The sequence below is a fragment of the Peromyscus eremicus genome, chromosome X (assembly GCF_949786415.1).
Source record: "Peromyscus eremicus chromosome X, PerEre_H2_v1, whole genome shotgun sequence".
Classification (NCBI taxonomy): Eukaryota; Metazoa; Chordata; class Mammalia; order Rodentia; family Cricetidae; genus Peromyscus; species Peromyscus eremicus.
In genome coordinates this window covers 27987943-28009908 of record NC_081439.1, presented here as the reverse complement: position 1 = coordinate 28009908, position 21966 = coordinate 27987943, and the positions used below count along the sequence as shown (strand labels likewise).

At 36.6% G+C, this 21966-nt stretch overlaps 1 protein-coding gene across 12 annotated transcripts in view; it reads left to right on the top strand.

Annotated features, from left to right (window-relative positions):
• Scml2 (Scm polycomb group protein like 2) overlaps positions 1-21966 on the top strand; it is a 115798-nt gene that overhangs the window by 65225 nt on the left and 28607 nt on the right. For 6 of the 12 annotated variants that reach the window (XM_059251579.1, XM_059251578.1, XM_059251577.1 and 3 more), the window contains 13 exons: positions 1745-1828; positions 4531-4614; positions 6634-6717; positions 8232-8315; positions 9719-9802; positions 11186-11269; positions 12666-12749; positions 14079-14162; positions 15553-15636; positions 16397-16480; positions 17885-17968; positions 19794-19877; positions 21503-21586. In XM_059251579.1, the coding sequence (XP_059107562.1) occupies positions 1745-1828; positions 4531-4614; positions 6634-6717; positions 8232-8315; positions 9719-9802; positions 11186-11269; positions 12666-12749; positions 14079-14162; positions 15553-15636; positions 16397-16480; positions 17885-17968; positions 19794-19877; positions 21503-21586 (1092 nt within the window). The remainder of the gene's footprint in view (positions 1-1744; positions 1829-4530; positions 4615-6633; positions 6718-8231; positions 8316-9718; positions 9803-11185; positions 11270-12665; positions 12750-14078; positions 14163-15552; positions 15637-16396; positions 16481-17884; positions 17969-19793; positions 19878-21502; positions 21587-21966) is intronic. The other 6 variants (XM_059251585.1, XM_059251580.1, XM_059251581.1 and 3 more) reach the window with 5 other exon arrangements.

Sequence of the window (21966 nt, the reverse complement as noted above, 5' to 3'; positions counted from 1 at the left end):
TCAAGTAAAACAGTGAATCCTCTATAGAGATTAGCTTGGACTTTACATAGAACAATATACAGCCTATGTAGCATATGTGATGAGATTTGTTTTTATGTTCTTTGGTTAGTTTTTTTCTTAAACAATCAGACAAAGAAGAATATGTGAAAGAGACCATATGTGACCACTAGAATGTTTATTGTCTAGCTGTTTACAGAACCAGATTGCTTATCTTTATACTGTTGCTTCTTATTGAAGGAAGTAAATGAGTATGTGACTTAGTCAGGAGCTGACTCACTGCTTAGAGGTGATAATCATTTAGAAGTATTGGTGGAGGTGGACAGTTGAGTGCAAGTTGCATCAGGAGTAGAGAAAACCAGAAGGAATCTAAGGGAACTATGGATAAACTTTGCAATGAGAGTGTAAAACATGATCATATGAAACTAAAGATACTGAGTAAAGGAGTTGAAAGTAGACTGTAGCTGAAGTTTTCACCAGTCCTGCTCAGTCCCATGGACCTCGCAGCTGCTTTATAAAATAATCACTCAGAAGCTTATATTAATTAAAACTGCTCGGCCATTAGCTCAGGCCTACTACTGACTAGCTTTTATACTTTAACTCAGCCCATTTCTGTTAATCTGTATGTGGCCACGTGTTATGTGGCTTTACCTGTGTGTCATTACATGCTGCTCCCTGGACAGCAGGCTGGCATTTCCTGACTCAAGCCTTCCTCTTCCCAGAATTCTCTTTGTCTGCTTATCCCACCTATACTTCCTGCCTGGCTACTGGCCAATCAGCGTTTTATTAAACCAGTGTACAAAAGCATTATCCCACAGCAGTAGATAAAGAGACACTGTAGTCTTGGGGATTCAGAAATTGCCTAGAATAACTATTTCTGGGCCTTAGCTGGAATCTTTAGTAATGATGGCAATGTGATGAGGCATAGGTGTTCTGGTCCTGATCAACATCTGAAACTGATGACAGGAAGAGAATGTAAGAAAAAGTAATGTAAGTAATATTACTAGAGGGTTTTATTTTATTTTTTTTAACTGAATGTTTTAAACCTAGAGTGTAAGGTAGTTGCTAAGAATGAAGTGAGTCTGGTGCATATAGGTGTATTAGTTGTAAATGATGGATAAATTTATGATGCCAGTTAAGTGATCTTATATTTGCCTTGGCAACAGAGGATGGACTCTGTCCTTTTTTGGTGAGTAGTAGAAGTGGAATATAAAGGCTGAAGAAAGATGGGATGTTTGCTATCCCAGGTCATGTTTATGCATACTCTATGGTTTTTGGGTAATGAAAAAACAAAGCAGTAGACTGTTTCAACTTAAAAAAATAAAACCCTCAAAATGTTAATATTTGTGTGTGTGTGTGTGTGTGTGTGTGTGTGTGTGTGTGTGTGTGTTTCATATCTACCTACAAAGTGTTTTAATTTATAATTAGTAATGTTTGCTAGGTAAAACTCATTTTTCCTAATAACCTAAATTTGAAGGCATTGATACTGATATTTCTTTAGCTACAAACACTTACAAAAATAACCAGGTGGTTGTCTTCACAGGAAATATTAAAATCATCTAAACTGAACTACTAGGCAACAAAGCAGTGTATCATGTGAGCATGATGGTAGCCTTTTCATGACAACACTGTAGGAAGAGAGTATATTTTATGATAAGCTTTATTGTTTGTCATACATACAGGAACATAATGAGTTCTCTCTGTAAATGTACATCATTTTTATTTTTCATTTCATACTTCAACAAAGCTGGGAAAAAACCCAAGGGCAGAGGATTCACCAAAGCTTGGGAAGATGAAGCCAGACCAGGAAAAGATGTCCAAACAGCCCCAGGTAATTGCTTTGTTTTTCTATATTGATCTATTGATTTGCAAGATAATTTCTCTACTTGAATAATGGTGTAGTGTCAGAAGAGAAGACTTTTTTCTGTTTTAAGAAAACAAATGCAGAAAGTAGCTGAATGGTAAACTGCTGGAAATTTTCACCGTGCCTAGTTCAAAGTTGCTGGTTGTTCTCATAGAAGCCTTTTTTTTTGGTGGTGGTGGAGGATTAGACTATTTCTTAATTATATGAAATGCTAATATATGTTAAACTTTGCTTATGTTGCATCTTTGCTTAAAAGTATTTTTCTTTGTTTAATGATTTTATTCATTTTTTTAAATTTCTTGCAATTTACTTTGGTCATACTCTTTTCCCTCCCCAATCTCCTTTCAAATTGTTTTCCACATCCCTACCTATCCAACTTCATTTTCTTTATCTCGTGAAAAAAATTGAAACACACACACACACACACACACACACACACACACACACACACACACACACTGAGCTGCATGAATTATTAATAAAACATGTCTTATTAATAAAAACAAACCTGCATGTCTTATTAATAAAAACAAACCTGGAGCCAGGCATTTGGGTGAACACTGGAAGATCAGAGAAGCAGAACAAGCCACAGCTTCCTCACCTCGCCAATTCCTCAGCTGATCCTGTTTCCTCAGACTGGAAGCTTCTGAGTCCTCATCCAAATGGATCTCAGCTGAACTGCTGCTCACAAGACTAAAAGCTTAACTAGGCTCTAGTTCCTCATCCTCACGCCTTAAATACCTTTCTGCTTCTTGCCATCACTTCCTGGGATTAAAGTTATGAGTCACCATGCTTGGCTGTTTCTAGTGTGGCCTTGAACTCACAGAGATCCAGGTGGATCTCTGCCTGTGGAATGCTAGGATTAAAGGCGTGTGCTACCACTGCCTAACCTCTATGTTTAATATTGTGGCTGTTCTGTTCTCTGACCCCAGATAAGTTTATTAGGGTGCACAATATTTTGGGGAACACAATATCACCACACTGAGCCGCGTCTGGTTTGTGTTAACTGACTACTGAGCATGTGGCCTGCCTTGGTATGTGGTTGATATACTCAGTATTACTCTGTGGAAGAAAACTGATTTTCTCTTTTCTAGCAGTTATGAATTCTTGGCTAAGGCTGGAAATTGTGATCGGCTTCCCTCTTCCATGCTGCGATTTGTGAGACCTGAGCTTATACAAGACATGTGCATTCTGTTGCAGTCTTTCTGAGTCCTTATATTCATCTGTTGTTTCTGAAAAATGTTATCTGGGAGAAGTGCTTTTCTACTTCTGCCTAGACTCTTTCGGTCTGCTTTTCCACATAGTTACCTGAGCTTTGAGGGAAAGGGTGTGGTACAGGCATCCTATTTAAGGTTGAGCACTCCAAAGTCTCTCACACTCTGAACATTGTCCAGTTGTAGGTCTCTTTGCTAATTACTATCCACTTAAAGAAGTTTCTCTGATGATGCTTGAGTGATAAATTAATCAATGAGTATAGCAATATATTGTTAGGAGTTGTTTTATTGCTGTGTCCATTCTGAACCTTGTTAATAGGATTTTGCCTTTGAAATGTGACATCTTGTCACAGGTTCTTGGTCTCACTAACAGTGTCAGCTATGAGTTATAGCTGATGGAGTGGACCTTAAATTCAATCAAAAAGTACTTTGTTAGTCCTATAATGTTTGTGCTGTTACTGTGCCAGTAGCTGGTTATTGTAGCTCACAGGGATAAAAGATCTGTCTCTTGTTGATTACTTTTCTTCTGTGGTAGTGTTTATAGCACTGTTTAGCAGTATGAACCACAGTGAGTAGGACAGGGGCTTCCATTTGAGCATCAGCTACATTTCTCATTGGGGCATGACATATATTTGTGGAATGTTCAGCAGATTAAAACTAACAAGATTCTTGCTGTCATGGTATAGAATGTAACCAATAAGTCTTAAACCTGGAATGGAAGGTAGTTGTTTAAAATGAAATAAGATGAAGCTGGTTGTAAATAGATGAACTGGTTAAAAATGAGTGGGAAAGTTATAGTGGAAGTAAAATGATGTTACATTCGCCCTGGCAGCAGAGTATAGACTGCCTTTTTTGTTGTTGTTGTTGAAAAGTAAAAGTAAGATGTCAGAGCTGCACAAAATTTTGATACTTGTTGTCACAAGTTTATTGTATGCATATTATATCATCTTTGAGTATGGAAAAAGCAAAGCAGTAGACTGACTACTCTTTAAATTTGTAAAGTGAAACACTCCAAGTAAATGTAGTTGATCTTGAATATGTTTATAGTTTCATCTCTCTCACTCAAAGGCTTGTTGTTAGAATTGGTAGATTTTACTATGTAAACTTCATTATTAATAAGTAAGTTTTTAAGGTGTTGATACTGAACTATCTCATTGGTTTATTTGGTATTTATTTATTTATTTATTTATTTATTTATTGCTGGGAACATAATCAAAATTAGCCTGGCAATCAGTCTTCATCAGAATATTAAAATTGACTAAATTTGGTTGCCAGGTAACTTGAAGCTGCATATCACATGAGCTTGTTATGAAGCTGTGTATCACCTGAGTCTTTTCAAGATTAGAGTCTGTGCATTAGGATTAGAACCTTCATAATTGCCATACATACTCAATACAATGTGTTCTGGCTTTAAATGTACATAACTTTTGTTTTTCATTTCATAACACAACAAAGTTGAGAAAAAACCCAAGAGGAAGAGAGTCACCAAACCTTGGAAAGAACAGGCCACACCTTTTGAAGATGAAGCAGCAGCCCCAGGTGATTGTGTTGCTTTACCTATCTATATTGACTTACAAGGTGATTCCTGTGTATTGAATAATGGTGTAGTGTTTTCAGAAGGAAATACTTTTTCATTTTAAGAAAAAACATTTAAAAGTAACACATGATAAATTGATAGAAATTTTCACTGTGATAATTCAAATTAGATAGTTATTCTAATAAATTCATCCTTTTGAGAATTAGATGGTTTTCTGGTTATAAACTCTTTTAGGTCTTAAAAGAGAAAGTTCTTGGTTGTGATTATAATTTAATTTTAACCTTTCTCCCTTTCCCTTTTTCTCTCTCCAAACTATACCATATACCCCTCTTGCTCTTCAAATTCATGGCCTCTTTTCTCACTAATTGTTACTGCATGCATATGTGCATGTGTATATACGTATATAATGTATTCCTAGATATAACCTGTCCAGTCTGTATAATGCTACTTCTATGTATGTTTCCAGGGCTGGCTTTTTGGCACTAGACAACTGATTGTTGTACTTTTCCTTGAGGAAGGCCACTTCTCTGGTTTCCCCTGGCTTTTTGGCACTAGACAACTGATTGTTGTACTTTTCCTTGAGGAAGGCCACTTCTCTGGTTTCCACCTTTCCTTGGTTGCCTATATTTCACTGTATAGGGTTGATGCATTGTGGACTTTTCTCTTTTCTCTTTGGCATGTGAATAGTGAACTCAACAATTATATGTGGGTGTGAAGGCAAATGTTTATAGATTTTTGTTGGAAATTAAGCTGGTTTAGCAAATTAGTGGTTGTAGATTTTCCTCCAATAACCATCACTTCACTAGCACTGAGGTTTTACCTGGGTTTCAAATAGCAGGTATAGTCTCCCTCTTGTTGAGTAGATCTTAAGTCCAAGTAAAGTGCTGTTGGTTACTGCCAAGGTATGTGTGTCACTAATGCATCCTTAGGGTCATCATGCCACGATGGGAATTGTGACATATCAAGTGATTAAGGTGGTGGCCTTTTCGTGACTACACTGTAGTAGAAGCTTTATTTTTTGGCATACATGCTGAGGATGTCTTTCTGTATAAATAAAATGCTGATTGGCCAGTAGCCAGGCAGGAAGTATAGTAAAGGCAGGACAAATGGAACATAATGCCTTCTTGCTTTAAATGTACATTTTTTTTTTAAATTTTCATTTTGTACATACAGCAGTAACACTGAGAAAAATTATCTATATTGATTTACACTATTACTCCTGTATATTCAATAATGCTATAATGTTTCTAGTATAGGGTTGTGGCCTGGTAGATTTTTCTCTGTCTAGTTTGCAGATGTATAGGTGTCATTCCTGTTTAGCTCCTGTTTGGGCAATCATGTGGGTGAGACTTTATGGGTGTTGTTTCTGATATTACTAGTAGACACAGTCTTATAGCAAACTCTCTGACCCTCTGGCTCATAGAATCTTTCCATTGTATCATGGGCAGTGTTCCCTCAGCCTTACTTTAGGTGCAGGACTATTCTGAGATTTATTTATTTGGATTGGACTCCACCAATGTGCATTTTGATTGGTTGTGGTTTTTGTAGTCGTTTCTGTCTGTTGCAAAGAGAAGTTTTCCTGATAAAGAGAGAAGACTACAATTATCTGTGGTTATAATGACAAATATTTATAGATTCTTGTTAGTGATTATGCTGGTTTACTGAAATAGTAGTTATAGATTCACCCCTAGAAATCATGACTTCACTCACACTGATTTTTTAGCTAGGTTTTCAGTATCAGGCATGTTCTTCCTCTTGTTGAGTGGCTCTTAAGTCCAAGTAAAGAGCTGCTGGTTAACATGAAGTTATGTGTGCTACTACTACATCCTTAGGGTTATCATGCTATGATGGGCATTGTTACACATTACATGAACATGATGGTAGCCTACTTTTATAACAACACTGTATTGGGGCTTTGCATTAGCATTAAAATTTATTACTTGGCATACATATTGAATGGAACATAATGTGTACCAGCTTTAAATATACATAAATTTTTTTCATTTCATACCTCAACAAAGCTGAGAAAAAACACAAGGGCAAAATAGTCACCAAACTTTGGAAAGACGAAATCATAACTATTGAAGATGATGAAGCAGCTCCAGGTGATTGCTTTGCTTTGTTTTTCTACACTGAGTCACAAGATGATTCCTGCATTTAAATAATGATGTAAAGTTTTCAGATGGCAAGATTGTTTTTTGTTTAAAAAAAAAAACAAGTAGTAGCACATTGGTTAATTGATAGAAATTTTAACTATATTGTGTCAAATTTGCTTGTTATTCTAATAAGTTAATTCTTTTGGAGAATTAGATTGGTTTTTTTGCTTATAGATATTTTATTTTGATGTTTTACATGAGAAGTTCTCTGTTTTTGAGATTATAATTTAATTTCAACTATTCTCCCTTTCCATTCTCCCTCTAAAGCCTCCCAAAAAACCCTCCTTATCTCTGGGAAATCCATGCCCTCTTTTTCTAACTCTACTACATGTATAGGGGTGTGTGTGTGTGTGTGTGTGTATGTGTGTGTGCACGCACGCGCACATTTATAGTCCTAAATATAACATGTTCAATCTGTATAATAGTACCTGTATGTATGTTTTTAGAGCTGGCTTTTTGTTTTTTTGTTTGTTTTGTTTTTCGAGACAGGCAAGGGTTTCTCTGTGTAGCTTTGTGCCTTTCCTGGAACTCACTTGGTAGCCCAGGCTGGCCTCAAACTCACAGAGATCTGCCTGGCTCTGCCTCCCAAGTGCTGGGATTAAAGCGTGCACCACCACTGCCCGGCGTTAGAGCTGGCTTTTTGGCACAAGACAACCAATTACTATGTTCTTTCTTGGAGAAAGCCAGCTCTCCTGTTCCTAGCTTTCCTCAGTTGCCTATATTTCTTTACAAATGTGTAAGGCACAGTGGGCATTACTGTATCCAGTTGCATATGTATTGGTGCCATTCTTGTCAGTTCACATATGGGCAATCATGTTAGTAAGAATTTATGAGTGTTGCTTCTGATATTACTGAGTGACACAGTCTTACAGCAAGCTCCCCTATCTTCTGGCCCTTAAACTCATTCTACCCCCATTTGGGCAGTTTTCCCTGAGCCTTACCTTAAGTGCAGGAGTGTTTTGTCGATGGATCCATTGTGACTGAGCTCTACATGTCTGTTTTCATTGCTTGTGGATTGCTGTAGTGTTGTCTGTCTTGCAAAGAGAAGTTGCACTAATGAGTAATACAGACTACAATTACATTAGGATATGAGGACAAATGTTTATAAATTGTTGTTAGGGATTGTGTTGTTTTGTAAATTAGTGGTTGTAGATTCTTTTACAATAATCATTTTATGAGTACAGAGTTTTAAGCTGGGTGTCCAGTACCAGTTACTCTCACCCCATGTTGAGCAAGTTTTAAGTCCAAGTAAAGAGCTATTGGTTACAAAGAAGGTATACGTGCCATTGCTCTATACTTGGAGTTATCATGCCATGAAGGCATTGTTACACATCCCCTGAAATTGATGTTAGCCTTCTTTAGTATTAGAAGCTTTATTATATGGAAAACTAGATTAAGCATAATGGGTTCTAGGTTTCAATATACATAATGTCTGTTTTTCTTTATTTCATAACTCAATAAAGCTGAGAAAAAACAAAAGGGCAAAACAACCACCAAACCATGGAAAGACCAAGGCGGACTTTTTGAATATGGAGAAGCAGCCCCAGGTTATTGCTTTATTTTGTTTTATCTATATTGATTCACATGATGCTTGCCTTATATTGAATAATGGTGTAATGTTTTTAGAAGGCAAGATGGTTTTTCACTTATAAAGAAACAAGTGTAAGTACCACAATGATAAATTCATAGATATTTTCACTATGATAAGTCAAATTTGTCTCTTACAATAAGTTCATTCTTTTGGTAAATTATATTGCTTCTTGATTACATATTCTTTTCATGTTTCCAAGGAGATTGATATCACTTTTTATGAAATTATCATTTAATTTCAACCTTTCTCCATACCCCTTCATCCTTCCAAAACCTCCCATTTCAATGCCCTTCTCTGTGCCCAAATTCATGGCCTTTTTTCACATTAATTGTTAGTGATTGTATTTAAGAATATCTATGTCTGTCTCTCTCTCTCTTTCTCTCTCTCTCTCTCTCTCTCTCTCTCTCTCTCTCTCTCTCTCTCTCTCTCTTAAATATAACCTGTTCAGTCTGTATAATAATACCTGTTTGTATGTTTTCATGACTAGCTTTTTGGTACCAGACAGTGAATTGGTGTGTTCTTCCCTGAATACTCCTACCTCTCCTATTCCTAGTTTCCTTCAGTTTTCTATCATTCTTTGAGTATGTTTGAAGCCTCTGTGCTTTTCTCTGTCTTAATTTGTGTACATATTGGTACCATTCTTGTTCAGCTTATGTTTGGGCAGTGATGTATGTAAGATTTTGTGTGTTTCTTCTGATATTACTAGGAAATACAGTCTTAGAAGAAGTTCCCTAACCCTCTGGCTCTGATGATCTCTCAGCCCCCTCTGATCTCTGATGATCCCTGAGCCTTATATTATGTGCAGGATACTTCTGTAGATGTATCCATTAGGATTGGACTCCACCACTCTCTGCTTTGATTGGTTGTGGATCTCTGTAATGGTCTCTGGCTGTTGCAAACGACAGTTTCTTTGATGAAGAGTAAGACTGCAGTTCTTCACAGTTATCTTCAGGTGTAAGAACAATGTTTATAGATTGTTGTTAGGGATCATGATATTTTAGTAAGTTAGTAGTTGTAGATTTTTTCTCCAATAATCGTCATTTGACCAGCACAGTTGTTAGCTGGGTTTCCAGTGCTAGGCATCTATACCCTTTTGCTAAGTGAGTCTTAAGTCCAAGTAAAGAGCTCTTGGCTACAAAGAAGGTCTGTATTCCACTACTGCATACTTAGAGTTATAATGCCATGATGGTAATTGTTACACATCAGGTGACAATGATGGTAGTCTTCTTTATGACAAGGCTATAATAGAGCATATGCATTAATACTGGAAGCTTTGTTACTTGGAAAACATAGTGAATTAAACATAATGTGTTTGAGCTTTAAATGTATATAATTTTTGTTTTTCATACCTCAATAAAGGTAAGAAAAAACAAAGGGGCAAGACAGTGACCAAACCATGGAGAGACCAAGGTGGACCTTTTGAATATAAAGAAGCAGGCCCAGGTGACTACTTTGCTGTGTTTTGTTTTTATCTCTGTTGATTCACATAATGTATAGTGTATATTCAATAATGGTGTAATGATTTTAGAAAAAAAGACTGATTTGCACTTTTAAGGAAGCAAGTATAAGAATCACAACGATATATTCTTAGAAATTTTCACTGTGATGAGTCAAATTTGTTTCCAATTTAGTAAGTTCATCCTTTTGGAGAATTAGATTGCTTCTTGATTATAGATTCTTTTCATGTTTTCAAGGAGAATTATTTCTTTTTTTGAGATTCTCTTTAAATGCAACCTTTCTCCATATGCTTTCCTCCCTTCAAAACCTCCCATGTCAACCACCTACTCCATGCCAAAATTCATGGCCTCTTTTTGCAATAATTGTTAGTGATTTTATTTAAGGATATCTATGTGTACACACACACACACACACACACACACACACACACACACACACACGTATTCCTAAGTATAACCTGTTCAGTCTGTATAATAATACCTGTATGTATGTTTTCATGACTGGCTTTTTGCCACTAGACAGAGAATTGCTGTATCCTTCCCTGGGTATTTACCACTTCTGTCCCCAGTTTCCTCAGTTATCTATCATCCTTTCAGTAGGGTTGAAGCCCCATGGCCTTTTCTTTGAGCAGTTTGTGTATGTATTCTTGCCATTCCTGTTCAACTTATATTTGGACAGTGATGTTTGTGAAATTTTATGTATGTTTCTCCTGATATTACTAGGAGACACAGTCTTAGAACAAATTCCCTCACACTCTGACTGATGATCTTTCTGTCACACTTGGGTAGTGTTCTGTGAGCCTTATCTTATGTGCAAGAAAGTTCTGTAGATATATCCATTTTGATTGGGCTCCAGCACTCTCTGCTTTAATTGGTTGTGGATTTCTGTAATGGTCTCTGGCTGTTGCAAACAACAATTTCTTTGATGAAGAGTAAAGACTACAGTTATCTTCAGGTGAAAGAACAAAGTTTATACATGTTTATGCATATTAGGGACTATGCTATTTTAGTAAGTTAGTGGTTGTAGATTCTTCTCCAATACTCATCACGTGACCAGCACAGTGTTTTTAGCTGGTTTTCTAGTGCCAGGTATGCTCTCCCACTTGTTCAGCAAGTCATAACTCCAATTAAATCTTCTCTGATTAAAAAAGGTCTGTGTTCCACTGCTGTATACTTAGAGCTATCATGCTATGATGGGCATGTTACACATCAGGTGACCATAATGATAGTCTTCTTTATGACAAGGCTATAGTAGAGCATATGCATTAGTATTAGAAGCTTTATTATTTGGAAAACAGTGGTTTAAACATAATGTGTTGTAGCTTTCAGTGTATAAAATCTTTGTATTTCATTTCATACCTCAATAAAGCTGAGAAAATACATAAGGGCAAGACAGTGACCAAACCATGGAAAGACCAAGGAGGACTTTTTGAATATGAAGAAGCAGGCCCAGGTGATTGCTTTGCTTTGTTTTGTTTATATCTGTATTTATTCACCTGATGTTTGCCATATATTGAATAATGGTGTAATGTTTTCAAAAGGAAGACTATTTTTTACTTTTTTAAGAAACCAGTGTAATACCACAATGATAAATTCATAGAAATTTTCACTGTGTTAGGTCAAATTTGTCTTTTTTTATAATAAGTTCATCCTTTTGAGAATTAGATTGTTTCTTCATTACAGATTCTTTTCGTGTTTTCAGGGAAATTTATCTCATCGTTTATGAAATTATCATTTAATTGCAACCATTCTCCATACCCTTTCCAACCTCCAAAACCTCCCATTTCAATCTCTTTCTCTAAAGCAAAATTCATGGCCTCTTTTCACACTAATTGTTAGAATTGTATTTAAGAATATCTATGTACACACACACACACACACACACACACACACACACACTCCTAAATATAACCTGTTTACTCTGTATAATAGTCTCTGTTTATATGTTTTCGTGACTGGCTTTTTGGCACCAGACAGAGAATTGCTGTAACATTCCCGGGGTATTCCCACCCCTCCTGTTCCCAGTTTTTTTTTTTTTTTCAGTTTTCAATCATCCTTTGAGTAGGGTGAAGCCTCCTGGGATTTTCTTTGTTTAGTTTGTGTATGTATTGGTGCCATTCTTGTTCAGCTCATGTTTGAGCAGAGATGTATGTGAGATTTTTATGTTTGTTTCTCCTGATATTAGTAGGAACCACAGTCTTGGAACAAATTTCCTGACCCTCTGGCTCTGATGATCTTTCAGCTACTCTCTCTTGGGTAGTGTTCCCTGAGCCTTATCTTATGTACAGGAGAGTTCTGTAGATGTCTGTAGATGTATCTATTCTGATTGGACTCCACCATACTCTGTTTTAATTGGTTGTGGAATTTTGTAAAAGTCTCTGGCTGTTGCAAAAAAACAGTTTCTTTGATGAAGAGTAAAGACTACAGTTATTTTCAGGTATAAGAATAATGTTTATAAATTGTTGTTAGGGATTATGCTGTCTTAATAAGTTAGTAGTTGTAGATTCTTCTCCAATAATCATCATTTGACACACACAGAATTTTAGGTGGGTTTCCAGTGCCAGGCAATCTCTCCCTCTTGTTGAGCGAGTCTTAAGTCCAAGTAAAGAGCTGTTGATTACAAAGAAGGTCTGTGTTCCACTGCTGCATACTTAGAGCTACCATGCTGTGATGGACAGTGTTACACATCAGGTGACAATGATGGTAGCCTTCTTTATGACAGGCTATAGTAGAGAATATGCATTAGTGGTGGAAGCTTTATTATTTTGGAAAACCTAGTTGATGAAACACAATGTATTCTAGCTTTAAATGTACATAATCTTCATTTTTTGTTTCATACCTCAATAAAGCTGAGAAAAAACGCAAGGGCAAGACAGTGACCAAACCATGGAAGGACCAAGGCGGACTTTTTGAATATGAGGAAGCAGGCCCAGGTGACTGCTTTGTTATGTTTTGTTTTCATCTCTATTGGTTCACATTATGTTTCTATTTATTGAATAATGGAGTAATGTATTCAAAAGGAAGACTGTTTTCCACTTTTTAGGAAACCAGTGTAATACCACATTGATAAATTAATAGAAATTTTCACTGTGCTAGGTCAAATTAGTCCCTGATAATAATAAGTTAATCCTTTTGGAGAATTAGGTTGCTTCTTCTTTTCAGATTCTTTTTATGTTTTCAAGGAAATTGATCTGATTGTTTATGAAATTAAATCATTTAGTTGCAACCTTTCTCCATACCCTTTCCTCCCTCCAAAACCTCCCATATCAACCCCTTCTCTATGCCAAAATTCATGGCTCATTTTCACACTAACTTTTAGTGAATCTATTTAAGAATATCTATGCACACACTCACATATTCCAAAATATAACTGGTTCAGTCTGTTTCATATTACCTATATGTGTGTTTTCATGGCTGGATTTTAGGCAGCACACAGTGAATTGGTGTATTCTTCCGTGGCTATTCCCACCTCTCCTGTTCCTAGTTCTATCAGTTTTCTATCCTCCTTTGAGTAGGGTTGAAGCCTAGTGGGTTTTTCTCTATCTTGTATATGTATTGGTGCCATTCTTGTTTAGCTCATGTTTGAGTAGTGATTTTAGTGATATTTTATGTGTGTTTCTCCTGATATTACTAGGAGACATTGTCTTAGAAAAAATTTCCTCATCTTCTGGCTCTGATGATCTTTTATTCCCTTCTTGGGTAGTGTTCCCTGGGTCTTATCTTTTATTCAGGAGACTTCTGTAGATGTATCCATTCTAATTGCGTTCTACCACCCTCTGTTTTGATTGGTTGTGAATTTCTGTAATGGTCTCTGAAAGTTCATTTAAAAATAAATAAAGACTACAGTTATCTTCAGGTGTAAGAACAATGTTTATAGATTGTTATTGGGGATCGTGCCTTTTTTAGTAAGTTAGTGCCTGTAGATTCTTCTCCAATAACCATCATTTGACCAGCACAGAGCTTTTACCTGATTTTCAGTTCCAGTCATGCTCTCCCTCTTGTTGAGCTATTTCAGTACAAGAGCTCCTGGTTACAAAGAAGGTCTGTGTTTCACTGCTGCATACTTAGAGCTACCATGCTTTGATGGACAGTGTTACACATCAGGTGACAATGATGGTAGCCTTCTTTATGGCAGGCTATAGTAGAGAATATGCATTAGTGGGTGGAAGCTTTATTATTTGGAAAACATAGTAGATTAAACATAATGTGGTCTAGCTTTAAATGTACATAATCTTTATTTTTCATTTCATACCACAATAAAGCTGAGAAAAAACGCAAGGGCAAGACAGTGACCAAACCATGGCGAGACCAAGGCGGACTTTTTGAATATGAAGAAGCAGGCCCAGGTGACTTGTTTTGTTGTGTTTTGTTTTTATCTGTATTCATTCACATTAAGTTTGCTATTTATTGAGTAATGGTATACTATTTTCAAAAGAAAGTCTGTTTTTCACTTTTTAGGAAACCATTGTAATACCACAATGATAAATTCATAGAAACTTTCACTGTGATAAGTCAAATTTGTCTCTTATTGTAGTAAGTTCATCCTTTTGAAGTAGATTGCTTCTTAATTACAGATTCTTTTCATGTTTTCAAGGAGAATTATCTATTTTTTTATAAGATTACTTTTCAATTGCAGCCTTTCTCCATATCTATTTCTCCCTTTATATCCTACAATTTCAACCCACACTTCTTCCCAGAATTCATGGTCTCTTTTCATCTTAATTGTCAGTGATTGTGTTTAAGAATATCTGTACACACACACACACACACACACACACACACACACACACACGTATTCCTAAATATAACCTGTTCAGTCTGTATAATAATACCTGTATGTATGTTTTCATGACTGGCTTTTTGCCACTAGACAGAGAATTGCTGTATCCTTCCCTGGGTATTTACCACTTCTGTCCCCAGTTTCCTCAGTTATCTATCATCCTTTCAGTAGGGTTGAAGCCCCATGGGTTTTACTCTGAGGAGTTTGTGTATGTATTAGTGTGATTCTTCTTCGCTCATGTTTGGGCAGTGATATTTGTGAGATTTTGTGTGTGTTTCTTCTGATATTACTAGGAAACACAGTCTTAGAACAAATTCCCTGACCCTCTGGCTTTAATGATCTCTCAGCCTCCTCTTGGATAGTGTTCCCTTGTCTTATCTTACGTCCAGGAGAGTTCTGTAGATATGTCCATTCTGATTAGACTCCACCACTCTGCTTTGATTGGTTGTGGATCTCTGTAATGATCTCTGGCTGTTGCAAATGAAAGTTTCTTTGATGAAGAGTAAGACTACAGTTCTTCACAGTTATCTTCAGGTGTAAGAACAATGTTTATAGATTGTTGTTAGGGGTTGTGCTGTTTTTTAAGTAAGTTAGTAGTTGTAGATTCTTCTCCAATAATCATCATTTGACCAGCACAGTGTTTTTAGCTGGGTTTCCAGTGCTCAAGCATTTATTTGTACCCTTTTGCTAAGGGAGTATTAAGTTTAAGAAAAGAGCTCTTGGTTACAAAGAAGGTCTGCTTTTCACTGCTGTCAAACTTAGAGTTGTTATGCCATGATGGACAGTGTTACACATCAGATGAACATGATGGTAGCCTTCTTTATGACAGGCTATAGTAGAGAATATGCGTTAGTGGTGGAAGCGTTATTATTTTGAGAAACCTAGTTGATAAAACATAATGTGTTCTAGCTTTAAATGTATATAATCTTTGTATTTCATTTCATACCTCAATACAGCTGAGAAAAAACGCAAGGGCAAGACAGTGACCAAACCATGGAAAGACCAAGGAGGACTTTTTGAATATGAAGAAGCAGGCCCAGGTGATTGCTTTGCTTTGTTTTGTTTGTATCTGTATTTATTCACCTGATGTTTGCCATATATTGAATAATGGTGTAATGTTTTTAAAAGGAAGACAATTCTTCACTTTTTTAAGAAACCAGTGTAATACCACAATGATAAATTAATAGAAATTTTCACTGTGCTAGGTCAAATTTGTCTTTTATTATAATAAGTTCATCTTTTGGAGAATTAGATTGTTTCTTCATTACAAATTCTTTTCGTGTTTTCAAGGAAATTTATCTCATTGTTTATGAAATTATCATTTAATTGCAACCATTCTCCATACCCTTTCTAACTTCCAAAACCTCCCATTTTAATCCCCTTCTGTATATCTTCAGGTATAAGAATAATGTTTATAAATTGTTGCTAGGGATTATGCTGTCTTAATAAGTTAGTAGTTGTAGATTCTTCTCCGATACTCATCATTTCACCCACACAGAATTTTAGGTGGGTTTTCAGTGCCAGGCAATCTCTCCCTCTTGTTGAGTGAGTCTTAAGTCCAAGTAAAGAGCTGTTGGTTACAAAGAAGGTCTGGGTTCTACTGCTGCATTCTTAGAGCTACCATTGCTGTGATGGACAGTGTTAGGTGACAATGATTTTAGCCTTTATGTAAGGCTATAGTAGAGAATATGCATTAGTGGTGGAAGCTTTATTATTTTGGAAAACCTAGTTGATGAAACACAATGTATTCTAGCTTTAAATGTACATAATCTTCATTTTTTGTTTCATACCTCAATAAAGCTGAGAAAAAACGCAAGGGCAAGACAGTGACCAAACCATGGAAGGACCAAGGCGGACTTTTTGAATATGAGGAAGCAGGCTCAGGTGACTACTTTGTTATGTTTTGTTTTCATCTCTATTGGTTCACATTATGTTTCTATTTATTGAATAATGGAGTAATGTATTCAAAAGGAAGACTGTTTTCCACTTTTTAGGAAACCAGTGTAATACCACATTGATAAATTAATAGAAATTTTCACTGTGCTAGGTCAAATTAGTCCCTGATAATAATAAGTTAATCCTTTTGGAGAATTAGGTTGCTTCTTCTTTTCAGATTCTTTTTATGTTTTCAAGGAAATTGATCTGATTGTTTATGAAATTAAATCATTTAGTTGCAACCTTTCTCCATACCCTTTCCTCCCTCCAAAACCTCCCATATCAACCCCCTTCTCTATGCCAAAATTCATGGCCCCTTTTCACACTAACTTTTAGTGATTGTGTTTAACAATGTACACACACACACACACTCACTCTCTCTCTCTCTCTCTCTCTCTCTCTCTCTCTCTCTCTCTCTCTCTCTCTCTCTCTCTCCTAAATATAACCTGTTCAGACTGTATAATAATACCTGTTTGTATGTTTTCATGACTGGGTTTTTGCCACCAGACAGTGAATTGCTGTATCCTTCTCTGGATAGTCCCACCTCTCCTGTTCCCAATTTCCTCAGTTTTCTATCCTCCTTTGAGTAGGGTTGAAGCCTCTGGGCTTTTCTGTCTTAATTTGTGTATATATTGGTACCATTCTTGTTCAGCTCATGTTTGGGCAGTGATGTGTGTGAGATTTTATGTGTGTTTCTCCTGATATTAGTAGGAACCACAGTCTTGGAACAACTTCCCTGACCCTCTGGCTCTGATGATCTCTCAGCCCTCTCTTGGGTAGTGTTCTCTGAGCCTTATCTTATGTACAGGAGACTTCTGTAGATGTATCCATTAGGATTGGACTCCACGACTCTCTGCTTTGATTGGTTGTGGATTCCTGTTATGGTCTCTGGCTGTTGGAAAGGACAGTTTCATTAATGAAGAGTAAAGACTACAGTTACCTTCAGGTTAAGAACAATGTTTATAGATGTTAGGGTTAGTGCTGTTTTAGTAAGTTAGTGGTTGTAGATTCTTCTCCAATAATAAAATAATAAAAACATAGAATTTTTAGCTGGGTTTCCAGTGCCAGGCAATCTCTCCCTCTTGTTGAGTGAGTCTTAAGTCCAAGTAAGGAGCTGTTGGTTACAAAGAAGGTCTGTGTTCCACTGCTGCATACTTAGAGCTACCATGCTGTGATGGACAGTGTTACACATCAGGTGACAATGATGGTAGCCTTCTTTATGACAGGCTATAGTAGAGAATATGCATTAGTGGTGGAAGCTTTATTATTTTGGAAAACCTAGTTGATGAAACACAGTGTATTCTAGCTTTAAATGTACATAATCTTCATTTTTTGTTTCATACCTCAATAAAGCTGAGAAAAAACGCAAGGGCAAGACAGTGACCAAACCATGGAAGGACCAAGGCGGACTTTTTGAATATGAGGAAGCAGGCCCAGGTGACTGCTTTGTTATGTTTTGTTTTCATCTCTATTGGTTCACATTATGTTTCTATTTATTGAATAATGGAGTAATGTATTCAAAAGGAAGACTGTTTTCCACTTTTTAGGAAACCAGTGTAATACCACATTGATAAATTAATAGAAATTTTCACTGTGCTAGGTCAAATTAGTCCCTGATAATAATAAGTTAATCCTTTTGGAGAATTAGGTTGCTTCTTCTTTTCAGATTCTTTTTATGTCTTCAAGGAAATTGATCTGATTGTTTATGAAATTAAGTCATTTAGTTGCAACCTTTCTCCATACTCTTTCCTTCCTCCAAAACCTCCCATATCAACCCCTTCTCTATGCCAAAATTCATGGCCCCTTTTCACACTAACTTTTAGTGATTGTGTTTAACAATGTACACACACACACACACGTACTCTCTCTCTCCTAAATATAACCTGTTCAGACTGTATAATAATACCTGTTTGTATGTTTTCATGACTGGGTTTTTGCCACCAGACAGTGAATTGCTGTATCCTTCTCTGGATAGTCCCACCTCTCCTGTTCCCAGTTTCCTCAGTTTTCTATCCTCCTTTGAGTAGGGTTGAAGCCTCTGGGCTTTTCTGTCTTAATTTGTGTATATATTGGTACCATTCTTGTTCAGCTCATGTTTGGGCAGTGATGTGTGTGAGATTTTATGTGTGTTTCTCCTGATATTAGTAGGAACCACAGTCTTGGAACAACTTCCCTGACCCTCTGGCTCTGATGATCTCTCAGCCCTCTCTTGGGTAGTGTTCTCTGAGCCTTATCTTATGTACAGGAGACTTCTGTAGATGTATCCATTAGGATTGGACTCCACGACTCTCTGCTTTGATTGGTTGTGGATTCCTGTTATGGTCTCTGGCTGTTGGAAAGGACAGTTTCATTAATGAAGAGTAAAGACTACAGTTACCTTCAGGTTAAGAACAATGTTTATAGATGTTAGGGTTAGTGCTGTTTTAGTAGGTTAGTTGTAGGAGCCTGCTGACAGTCAGCTGGGTAGCTGGCTAGAGGCGTGTGGATTGAAGAGCCAATGAAGAAGACAGAAAAGAGTCGAGAGGTCTTCCAGTCAATTCCGGACAGCCTCGAGTTTATTTCACAGCCAGATTGTGTACAGTTTTGAAGGACAGAGGTAGAACAATACACAGCACAGGAATTCAGCCACTATCTATCCTGCCTTGTGTCAGGGAGCAGGCAGTTTCTTTTTCTATCTCAATATACCTCTGGCTGGCATCAGCAGCCTGCATCTAGCTAGATACTGTGTGTGTTCCTTCTTGTGGGCTAATCAGGACTTTCTCTCAGCCCTTCAAGGAGACTCTGCAGGCTAATCAGGACTTTCTCACAGCCCTGGAGCAAGCAAGCTTGAACTCTATTGACTCAGAATAGACTTCAGATTCAAACTGGGAAACTGAGTCAGTTGTGAGCTTCCACAGTTAGTGGTTGTAGATTCTTCTTCAATAATCATCATTCATTTAACCAGCACAGAATTTTTAGCTGGGTTTCCAGTGCCAGGCAATCGCTCCCTCTTGTGGAATGAGTCTTAAGTCCAAGTAAGGAGCTCCTGGTTACAAAGAAGGTCTGTATTCCACTGCTTGCATACTTAGAGCTACCATGCTTTGATGGACAGTGTTACACATCAGGTGACAATGATGGTAGCCTTCTTTATGACAGGCTATAGTAGAGAATATGCATTAGTGGTAGAAGCTTTATTATTTTGGAAAACCTAGTTGATGAAACATAATGTGTTCTAACTTTAGATGTATATAATCTTTGTTTTTCATTTCATACCTCAATAAAGCTGAGAAAAAACGCAAGGGCAAAACAGTCACCAAACCATGGAAAGACCAAGGTGGAGTTTTTGAATATGAAGAAGCAGCCCCAGGTGATTTCTTTGTTTCATTTTCCTTTTATCTATATTGATTGACATAATATTTGCTCTATATTGAGTAACGGTGTAATGTTTTCAGTATTTTTTTTTTTTTTGGTTTTTTGAGACAGGGATTCTCTGTGTAGTTTGGTTGCCTGTCCTGGATCTTGCTCTGTAGATCAGGGTGGCCTCGAATTCACAGAGATCTGCCTAGCTCTGCCTCCTATGTGCTGGGATTAAAGGTGTGCACCACCGCCTCCAGGCCAGTGTAATATTTTCAGAAGGCAAGCCTTTTTCACTTTTAGGGAAACAAGTGTACATACCACAATAATAAATTCATAGATATTTTCACTGTGATAAGTCAAATTTGTTTTTTATTATAATATGTTCATCCTTTTAGAGAATTACTTTGCTTCTTGATTACAGATTCTTTTCATGTTTTCAAGGAGAATTACGTCATTTTTTGTGAGATTATCATTCAATAGCAACCTTTCTCCATACCCATTCCTCCCTTTAAAGCCTTCCTTTTCAACCACCTTCTCTATGCCAAAATTCATAGCCTCTTTTCACAGTAATTGCTAGTGATTGTATTTAAGAATATCTGTGTGTACACATACACACATACGTACGCATGCACACACACACACACACACACACACACACACACACACACACATATATATATATATATATATATATATATATATATATATATATATATATATATATATAAAACCTGTTCAGTCTGATAATAGTACCTGTAGTATGTTTCCATCTTGGCTTTTTGGCACCAGGCAGTGAATTGATTTATCCTTCCCTGGTTATTCCCTCCTCTCCTGTTCCCTGTTTCTGTCAGTTTTCTATCCTCCTTTGAATAGCGTTGAAGCCTCGTGGGCTTTTCTCTGTCCAGTTTGTGTATGTAATTTGGCCATTCTTGTTCAGTCCATGTTTAAGTAGTCATGTTTGTGAGATACTATGTTTCTACTGATATTTTTACTAGGTCTTAGAGCAAATTCCCTGACCCTCTGGCTCTGATGTTCTTTCAGCCCCCCTCTTGGGTAGTGTGCCCTTAGTCTTATCTTATATGCAGGAGAGTTCTGTAGATTTATCCATTAGGATTGGACTCCACCACTCTCTGCTTTGATTGGTTGTGGATTTTTGTAATGGTCTCTGGCTGTTGCAAACGAAAGTTTCTTTGATGAGCAGTAAAGACTACAGTTATCTTCAGGTGTAAGAACAATGTTTATAAATTGTTGTTAGGGATTGTGCTATTTTAGTAAGTTAGTGGTTTTAGATTCTTCTCCAATAATCATCATTTGTTCAGCACAGAATTTTCAACTGGGTTTCCAGTACAAGGCAATCTCTCCCTCTTGTTGATCTAGTGTTATTTTCAAGTAAAGAACTGTTGATTACCTAGGAGGTCTGTGTTCCACTGCTGCATACTTAGTGCTACCATGCTATGATGGGCACTGTTACACATCAGGTGACAATGATTGTAGCCTTCTTTATGACAAGGCTATAGTAGAGCATATGCATTAGTATTAGATGCTTTATTATTTTGGAAAACAGTAGATTAAGCATAATGCGTTGTAGCTTTAAATGTATATAATCTTTGTGTTTCATTTCATACCTCAATAAAGCTAAGAAAAAATACAAGGGCAAAACAGTCACCAAACCATGGAAAGTCCAAGGTGGACTTTTTGAAGATGAAGAAGCTGCTCTAGGTGAATGCTCATGGTTGTGTGTATATGTATTATATTATAAATATGAATTATATATTAAAATTAAATGTATGTGAATAAATTTAAATATATGAGAAACACCTTTTGAATATATATAATCATTAGATAGATAGATAGATTCCCAAGTTGTTTACCATGTATTGAATGATGGTGTAATGTTTTTAGAAGGAAATATTTATTTCTTTTTTTCAACAAATGTAAGTAGCACAATGATATATTCATAGAAATTTTCACTGTGATTAGTCAAATTTGTTATTACAATTATTTTTTGAGAATTACATTGTTTTCTGATTATAGCTTTTTTCATATTTTTAAAGAGAAAATTCTTTTATTTTGAGATTATAGTTTAATTTCAACCTTTC